Source organism: Macaca fascicularis, chromosome 20 (assembly GCF_037993035.2).
Source record: "Macaca fascicularis isolate 582-1 chromosome 20, T2T-MFA8v1.1".
NCBI lineage: Eukaryota > Metazoa > Chordata > Mammalia > Primates > Cercopithecidae > Macaca > Macaca fascicularis.
Window position 1 is genome coordinate 32,004,037 of NC_088394.1, and position 9,436 is coordinate 32,013,472.

Sequence of the window (9,436 nt, forward strand, 5' to 3'; positions counted from 1 at the left end):
AGCAGCAGGGCAGGGGCCCATGAGGGAACTGGGGTTCAGGGAGGGCCAGTGACTCACTCCAGGTCACACAGCGAGTCTCTAGAAGCAGTGGGTCTAGAGCCAGGGACCCAGGGTCGTGTCCCCAGGCCCTAAGCAGATCCCTACCCTCCCACCCTGGCCCTGTCACTCAGTGAGACTTGCTTACTTATTTGGGGATAGGAGATGATCCAGGTGACAGGGAGCACAGATGACTGGGACAGTCAGGACGGGGCAATCCTGAAGGGTTTTCACAGCCAACTTACCCCCATAGCTACACAGGGTTGTGGTGACAGATGGCCCCAGCCCTGCCCTGCCCTGATTTTTCTTGCAGGGATTATCGACAGCACCACTGGTGAGCAGCGGCAGGTGGTGGCTGTGACAGGGGATGGCACCAACGATGGGCTGGCCCTCAAGAAGGCGGACGTAGGCTTCGCCATGGTAAGCCACCTGGTGCCAGCCCAACTCACCATGGCAGATGGGGCCAGCGTCTGTCCCATGGACATTAGCTTTGTACCAGGAAGTGGGAGCCAGTGTTGGGGCAGGTTACAGAGTGCCTGAAGGTTCTTTCTCTCACATCCTGGCCACTTGGGCCGGCATGGGCTTGGCCAGTCAGGGGACATGTGGTTAAAGGCATCTGCTGTGATGCCCAAGGTGACAGTGGGCCCCAGACATACTGTGGAGAGGAAGGGGAATGGGGGGCAGGGGCTCATCACTGATGGCATTGCCCACCCCCAGTCCTCTCTAAATGGACTGTCATCCCCAGATGAGGTAAGCAGAGTCCCCAGATGTGCTCTTCCTCTGCACTTCCTTCCTGTTGCTCACCCACTGAGTAGGGTGGCCCTGCAGACACCACCCGCATGGCAGGTTGCAGCCCCACAGTGGCCCCACAGCCACTGAAAACAGCCGCTGAACGCAGCAACCTGGCGAGCGCCTCTCCCTGCCCTACCGAAAAGGAGTGCCACCCGGGGAACCCAGCCCAGTCCTTCCCAGCACCTTTAGCCCAGAAGGGAGCTCCCGCCCAAGCTTCAAGAGGTGGCAGCTGTCACAGGGCCAGGCTTGGGGCAGAGGAGAGGGCTGAGCAGCTTGGCACAGCTGCAGCTGCGCCTGCATGGGCAAAGACCCACCCGCCCAGGGTGTCCTCATGTAGGACTTCCCACGGCTCCTTAGCCAGCAAGCGTCTCCGGAGTGCTAAGAACAGACCACACTGCTTGGTGGCCACGTGGTGGCAGCTGGGCTTTATGTGTTTATGAGCAAAGCCCCCCTCACTGTGACATGTGACAACTTACTGTTCATAGTACTAGAATGTGTTGCATAAAAACAACAACAACAAAAACAATGCTGTTCTTGGCTTTGGGGGGCGGGGTGGGATGTTATTCAGAAGGGGAGGGCAGGGAGTCAGCCCAGGTAGGCCAGGTGATCGGGGGGTCTGGGGAAGGGGCCCCCACAAACACTCTGTGTGTGTGAGTGTGTGTCACCCCGCAGGGCATCGCAGAGACCGACGTGGCCAAGGAGGCCTCTGACATCATCCTGACCGATGACAACTTCACCAGCATTGTCAAGGCCGTCATGTGGGGCCGTAACGTCTATGACAGCATCTCCAAGTTCCTGCAGTTTCAACTGACGGTCAATGTGGTGGCCGTGATCGTGGCCTTCACAGGTGCCTGCATTACTCAGGTGGGTACTGGGGGCTGCTGCGCCCCTGCTGTAGGACACCTGGGCTCAGGCCTGAGGGCCAGATTGTGAGAGTGAGGGTTTTGTTTTCTTTGCTGCAGATTATTTCAGTTGACATCAAATTCACATGCCAAAAATTCACCATTTTCAAGTATACAATTCAGTACTCAAATTTTGAGAACATTCACCATGTTGTGCAACCATCGGCTCTATCTAGTTCCAGAAGACTGTCATCATCTTAAAAAGAAACCCTGTGCTCTTGAGCAGTCATCTCCCCATTTCTCCCCCAAACATCCCAGCCCCCAGCAACCACTGATGGGCTTCCTGGGTCTATGGATTTGCCTGTTCCGAACGTTTAATTACTGTGGGATCAAATCATATGTGGCCTCTTGTGTCTGGCATCTCGCTTAGCACCGCGTTTTCAGGCTCACACACACAGAGGGCAGGACCTTCTGCCTTTTCATGGCTTCATAACACTCCATGGCACAGATTGCCACATTATGTACATCTGTCCTGATGGACACATGGCTTGTTCCCAGTTTTTGGCTCCTGTGAAAGGTGCTGCCAGGAGCATCTGTGTATGAGTTTCTGCATGGGCTGTGCATCCCATGGGAACCCTTTCTCAATAGTCCCATTTTCCCCATTGGTGAGTGTCCAGATTTTCTTCGCCCCCCCCCCCCTTAGAAAGAGGGGGGCAAATAAATACCTATTTGTTGCTGACAGGGATTTAAATTGCCTGCTGATCAACTTGGTCTTTTCAAAAAAATTTTTTTAATTGAGATAAAAATCACCTAACAAACTTCACCAGAACCATTTGAACCTTATGAAAGTACCTAACTCAGAGGTTTATATTCCTCCATAATGTTGAGCAACCATTGCCACTGTCTATTCCCAGAACACTCTCATCACCACCCCCAAAGGACACCCAAACCCCGTGAGCAGTCACTCTCTACTCCCTGAACCCCAGCCCCAGGCACCCACTCATCTGCTTTCTCTCTCTATGGATTTGTCAGTTCTGGAAGTTTCCTATGAATGGAATCAGACAGTACGTGGCCTTGTGTGTCTGGCTTCTGTGAGGCTGATTTTTAACCAACAACTCAGAGGAGCTGAGAAGGAAGGTCCAGTTCAGAGTTTCTGCATCCTCCTGCCCCTGAGGTGCAGGAGACAAGGAGAGCAGCCCTCACTCTGTTGCCCCCAGTGGCAGACCCCATCGTCAGGCTGTTTTGTGGTCTGGGGTTTTTAACCTCCTGCGAGGGATTTGGAGCACACCTGCTGCCAGGTGAGAGAAGAGAGGTGGGCACATGACAGCCCAAAGAAAATGCCCTGCTAGCGTAAAGGCAATGTAGGGATGGAGATGTCTGTTTTCATGGGCATGAAATCCTGGTGATGTGGACCCCATGAGGAGCCCCCAGGAGCTACTGCATTTCCACCCCCAACCTTCCCAGGCAGGCGGCCCATGGAAAGGTGACTGCCTCCTCTCCGTAGGACTCTCCTCTCAAAGCCGTGCAGATGTTATGGGTGAACTTGATCATGGACACGTTTGCCTCTCTGGCCCTGGCGACGGAGCCACCCACGGAGTCGCTGCTGCTGCGGAAGCTGTACGGCCATGACAAGCCCCTCATCTCCCGCACCATGATGAAGAACATTCTGGGCCATGCCGTGTACCAGCTCGCCATCATCTTCACCCTACTGTTTGTCGGTAGGCTGGCCAGGGGCACACGGGAGGCCTTCGGGACACTGTCGCCACCACCTTGGGCTCAGATTCTGTCTGGTTTGTCTCCACTTGTGTCTCCGGGCCCAGTAGGGGGTGAGACGCTGAAGTTCTTGACTGGACGGCACACAGGGGAAGGAGCAGATGGGCCAGGCTAGCAACCCTGCAGCCAGGCCTGCTGGTAGCCTATAGCTCTTTCTCAGCCTCTCCCCCCATTCCCCTGAGCAGCTGAGAAACAGTTCATGTCTTAACATCCTGCCGACGGCTGTGTAGAGTAGGCAGCCTCTACCCAGCCTCAGAGTGGCCACGGTAACCCTAGGAACAGAACGGCCCACATTTACCCTGTGAAGATTGCTCCTGCGGAGTGACTGGGGTGTCGCGCTGGAAGCTCTGAGGGAGGGGGGCTTGCAAGCGAGAGGAAGAGAAGGAGGGCATCTGAGGATAGCCAGCATTAAGAACATCCCTTCTTAACCTCTTCCTTCCTGCCCTCAGGCTCAGGGTCTCGCCCCTGGCCCATTGGGGTCTCACGACTCTGGTTGGTTGAGCCTGGGGTAGGTGTGGCTGCCTTGGGCCTTGGCTGTGAGCTGGAAGTGGCCGTCCCCTGAGAAAAGGGACCCATCTCGGGAGCTACACATGGCAGTCTCGATCCTGAGTCATGCACTGAGGTGACTGCCTGAGTGGGGAATGTTGCTTTCCAGGGGAGCTCTTCTTTGACATCGACAGCGGGAGGAATGCGCCCTTGCACTCGCCACCCTCAGAGCACTACACCATCATCTTCAACACCTTCGTCATGATGCAGCTCTTCAACGAGATCAATGCCCGCAAGATCTATGGCGAGAGGAACATGTTCAACGGCATCTTCAGCAACCCCACTTCTGCACCATCGTTTTGGGCACTTTCGGGATTCAGGTAGGAGGGGCGGCTCTACTCTTGGCATCTGCCACTTGCAAAAGGTGGAGGTGGTGGGCTTCAAGGCCTCATGTCCACCCCTAGTACTGGCCTCCCCACCTCCACTCCCAGAAGGAGCCCCACCCCACCTGGCTTTCTTGTAGCCCCCTGTCCTCTCTGCATGTTGGAGTGGGCCTTCATCTTCCAAACATTGCTGGCCTTGCCCTGGGTTAGCGTGCTGGCTTCCAGAAGGGTTTCATGAGCCTTCATCAGAACTAAGTTTTCTCACAGATGGTGAAAGGAGTCCTCCCTGGCTCCCTCTAGGTCTGCCATTCCCATTTCTAGCACTTAATTCCTTGGCATGAGGCTGCCATAGCTCCAGAAGTTTCTTTTGGAGATGCCCTCTGTGCCCAATGTTGACACACTAACCTCTGCTTAACACAGTGCTGTGGACAGGCTGGTCAGCCCCACTGTCGAGGAGGGGCTAAGTGTTCTAAAATATAGTGTATTTGTAGAAAAAATGAGGTATAGTAAGTCCAACAGGTCAGGAGACAGTTGCTATTGAAAGACAGTTTATGACTCACAGATCCCGAGGAGAGCACATGCCACACCATAGGAGCCCACATGGGAGAGTACCAAGCAGGAGGCAGGGTGTGAGAGCTGGGGACAAGAGCCTTTGCTGTGGTTCCCTCGGGGAGGAGCGGGTGAGGCAGGGCTGGTAGGCTCAGGACTGGCTAGGTTGCATCATTGAAGCAGTTCTAGGGCATAGGGGTGCTCCCTGGCTGTCTGGTACCTGGTCTTGGGTAATGAGCACAAGGGGATAGTGGCCCGGACTGTGACAGTCCAACAGAGGACAGGGTCAGTTTACATTTGGAAAGCTCGCCTCTGGGAATTGAATGCCTCCTGAGGAGGCAGGAGGCCAAGGCAAGGTGACCCCAGCAGGTTCTAGGGTCCTCCAGAATGAGGCGTATCCAGTGTGCCCACAGTGTGGGTGTCACAGCCTGTCTTGCTGAAAATAGGAGCATGGTCAGTGGAGCTGGGCCCAATTCCCAGGCTGGAGTCAGTAGGTGCCTGGCACCCAGAGGCGATGGAGGCCATGTGCTGCTCTGTCATGGCACCCCCGGCCTTGTGGTTCTCTCGCAGGGAGCAGCCTATGCACCTGGGCAAACCGACCAGGGTGGCTGGGCCTTCAAGGGGCTGGAGAACAAGGGTGGCTCAGGAGCCGCAGCTGGACCTTCCTCTCTCCCACTTGCCCTTTGCAGATTGTCATTGTCCAGTTCGGCGGGAAGCCCTTCAGCTGCTCCCCACTATCCACGGAACAGTGGCTCTGGTGCCTGTTTGTTGGTGTTGGGGAGCTGGTCTGGGGACAGGTGAGTGACAGCCCTGCCCCTCATTCCAGACTGCCCTGCAGACAGCTTCTGTGATGGGCCCACTTGCCCTAACCCTGCTTCAGAGTCTTGGGGTCCACACCCCAGGAAGCACACTGCGGGCTCAGGCCTGTGACACATCAGGACCTAGGGACAGGCCACAAGGGAAGGTGTCAGCAAAATAATGCAAAGGAACATGGCTGGGATATGACAGGGCCCAGGAAAACTGCCCACAGCTCCCCTTTCTATGATAAGAGCCAAAAATTGCCCCTTCAAAATGGGTAGGTAGTTTGGGAAATCACCACATATTTTAAATCAATCAAACAGCACCCTGATCAATAATCCATGGGGTGAAAGGAAAGTCTCCAGAGAAATTAGGAAATATTTTGACCTGACGGAAAGGACAGAGAGCCCTACATCGAGTTCTGTGGGCTGCAGCTGAAGCTGCACACTGGGAAGTGTCTAGGACCCCACAATTAGATCAGGAAGAAACAGCCTGGGTATTCAGGATCCGCTTATCTGTCTTCATCCGCTCCGACTGCCATAACAAAATATCATAGACTGGGAGGCTTAGACAACAGACACTTACTTTCTCAAAGTCCCGGAGGCTGGACATCCGAGGCCAAGGAGCCAGCGGGCCAGTTCCTTGGTGAGGGCTCCTTCCTGGCTTGCAGACAGCCGCCTCCCCACTCTGTGCTCACATGATAGACAGAGGGAGCAAGGTCTCTAGTGTCTCCTCTCCTAGGAGCATTAATCCAGTAGAATCAGGGCCCCACCTTGGTGACCTCATTTAACCTTGATCACTTCCTTACTCCAAATCCAGCCACGCTGGGCACTAGGACTTCAACACATGAACTGGAGAGCATAGTTCAGTCCATAGCATTCTGGCTTTGTTTCTTTTTCTTTTTCTTTTTTTTTTTTTTTTTTTTTTGAGATAGGGTCTTGTTCTGTTGCCCAGGGTGGAGTGCAGTGGTATGATCACAGCTCACTGTAGCCTTGAACTCCCTGGCTCAAGTGATCCTTCTACCTCAGCCTCCCAAGCAGCTGGGACCACAGGCACATGTCACCACACCAGGTTAATTTTTGTATTTTTTGTAGAGATGTGTTTTGCCATGTTGGCCAGGCTGGTCTTGAACTCCTGACCTCAAGTGATCTGCCCCAGCATTAGTGTCCTCGGGGACAGCCCACCCAGTTCCTCTGTTTCATGTTCAGAATTCTCAGAATTCTCCTTTCCCTCTGCTACTGCACCTCACCTCCCAATCATGCTTGAACCTGGTTGCTCCATGGAGTCCCTTCACTTCCCAAAACCTGGACTCTAACCACAGCCCAGAGGGGTGCCAGGCCCTCTTCTTGCTCTTCAAGCTCCCAAGCCACTGGTCTTCTGGTCCCCCCGCCAGGAACGTGGTACCAGCCTGTAGCTTGGCCTCTCAGGGCTACTGGGTTGTCCTTTTCATTTTTAACCTTGTTCAGTTACAAAGATAAAACATGTTCAAGTGAAAAACGAATAGAAGGGAATCTCTGTGAACCAGTCCTCAAGGCCCTCCTGGCCACATTGGACAAAGACACTGGCATAGACACACAAGACAGACGAGACATCTTGTTCTAGAACTCCAGATGCCCATCATCCCTTTCTGTGGCTTCCCCTGCGTCCTTCTATACTGTTCCCCCAACTTCCCAGTGGCCTGCAATACGCAAAGCCATGCCCTCTCTTCACTCCTGCCAGGCTCCTTATCCAGTCACTCTTTCCAGCTGTCACCCTCCTTGTCACGCCCCACCCTCCCTAGCCCCCAATGCACAGGTCTTCTCTAGGCTGGTCTTCCCCCAGGGGATGCCCTCTCTAGGAGAGACTAGGCCAGAGCTCCAGCTGTCCTCTCCCAGGGGAGCTGCGCAAACAGCACCTGTGTCTCCCAGCAATGGTGTGGAGCGACATGCAGGGAGTATTGTCAACCAGGGCAGCTCACCTGGGCCCCAGTGTCCAGAGCTTTTCTTGGGGTGGTTCGCAGAGCCATGCCGTGGTCACATGGCTGACCTCCGTCTCCAGCCCTCTGGAGGTCCAGCTGTTAGTTTAGACTATGGGGCACGGTCCCGAGCCCCCAGCCCCGGTGAGCCATGCTGCTGTCAGGCAGGATGTTCCAGGGGCTTAGCAATCCCTCCCAGGAGCCCATGCTGCACAGCACTCCACTCGGGCCTCTCCCTGGGCCCTTTGGCTATGTGGAACTCCATGGAGGAGGGGCAGGCCCAGAGCTCCACATACTCCTGATAATGCATCTCAGCCCCCTGAGGGAACACTCCACCGGTTCTCCAGGGGCTGCCAGTTCCCGGGGAGCTGCTCTAGCTTTACTCCCTTTGCTTAGTCACACACACAAAAAAATGACATCCTTTGGAGGAAGGAGGCCGGCGTCTCCCTCTGGAGGGGGACTTTATGCTAGGCAGATGTTGCTCAGCCCAGCTCTCATGGCCACTTCCATGTGGCTCTCCCAGGTCATTGCCACCATCCTCACCAGTCAGCTCAAGTGCCTGAAGGAAGCTGGGCATGGGCCTGGGAAGGACGAGATGACCAACGAGGAGCTGGCCGGAGGCGAGGAAGAGATCGACCACGCCGAGCAGGAGCTCCACAGGGGCCAGATCCTCTGGTTCTGGGGCCTGAACCGGATTCAGCCACAGGTAAGCCCCGCCTCACTGTCGCCCTGGCACTTCCACCCCAAGTGGGTAGAGGCAAGCTGGCCATCAGCAGCCGAGAGCTGGCCGTCTGCACCCAACACCCACAGGGAAACCCTCTGGTCTTGCTGCCAAGGTCACAAAAATAGCTGCCAGTGTCCCCTTTGCCATTCTGGGGTGTGTCCGCTGATGGCTGTGGCACTGAGGTTGCCTCTCCCTGACACCTCCTTCAGAGCCCAGGCATCCCCCATAGCTAAAGGTGTGTGTAGGTGACTAATGGCTCTCTCAGAGGCACAGGCCAGCACTGTCTTCATCACTGCTGGGGCTCCCTTTACTTGGCGGGAACGGCCCCAGGTCATAGGCAAGTGACATTCTCGGGAAGACAGGCCCATTTCAAACAGCCACCAGTGAGCTCAAGGTTCGCTGGATGACACTGTAAATGCGATGGGGAGACTTCATTTGGGAAGTGGACTCTGGCCACCAAGTTGGTCCTTTCTGCTCATCCAAATCACCAAGGGTTAGGGCTGGCCAAGAAGAAGGGCGTCAGCTGTGTTCCTCTCTGAAGTCAGATAGCCACCACTGCCACCAGTATCAGATGCTTGCCAGAGCTACCCTGCTCCCTTGTTCCCATCTCCTCCCGGCCAACAATTTTGCCAGAATGCTCCAGACTCGCTGTGTCTCCACACCCCTCCCTGGAACTCTCTTGTGATCCCACTACAGCCTGGCATCTGCCCACCACTCCCCAGAAACGGCGCTCGCCTAGGTCTACAAGGCTCCCTTCCGGCTCCTGGGGTCGGGCTATCCCTGCATCGTTCCTGCCTGCTGTGGGCACTGCCTGGAGACTTGCTGTCCTCACCCGCCTGGCACCCCCACCTCCTGCTCAGCCCTTGCCCCACCCTGCTGTGGCACTTGAGTGCTGAAAATCCTGGCCCGGGAGGAAGAAAGAGCCCATGGGGACCCCACCTGCATCCTGGCCCCTCTCCCACTGCAGCCCCTGCAGCCTCTCCTTCATGGCCTGCCCCTCTCACAGCAGCCTCCAGAGGGCCACCCAGCATGCTTCACACTCCACCTCCTTCTGCAAGTCCTGGGCCACCGTCTCTCAGGTCACAGCCATCACTCCCTG

The 9,436-nt window shown here is 55.6% G+C and overlaps 1 protein-coding gene across 1 annotated transcript; it reads left to right on the forward strand.

Moving 5' to 3' along the window:
* Positions 1 to 636: 636 nt before the first annotated feature.
* Positions 637 to 9,233, forward strand: LOC135968786 (plasma membrane calcium-transporting ATPase 3-like). Its single transcript, XM_074027196.1, is given in 8 exon segments — positions 637 to 786; positions 1,501 to 1,692; positions 3,175 to 3,496; positions 4,099 to 4,269; positions 4,272 to 4,309; positions 5,551 to 5,658; positions 8,137 to 8,319; positions 9,060 to 9,233. Coding segments are annotated over 8 exon segments (1,338 nt in total).
* The last annotated feature ends 203 nt before the right edge of the window (positions 9,234 to 9,436 follow it).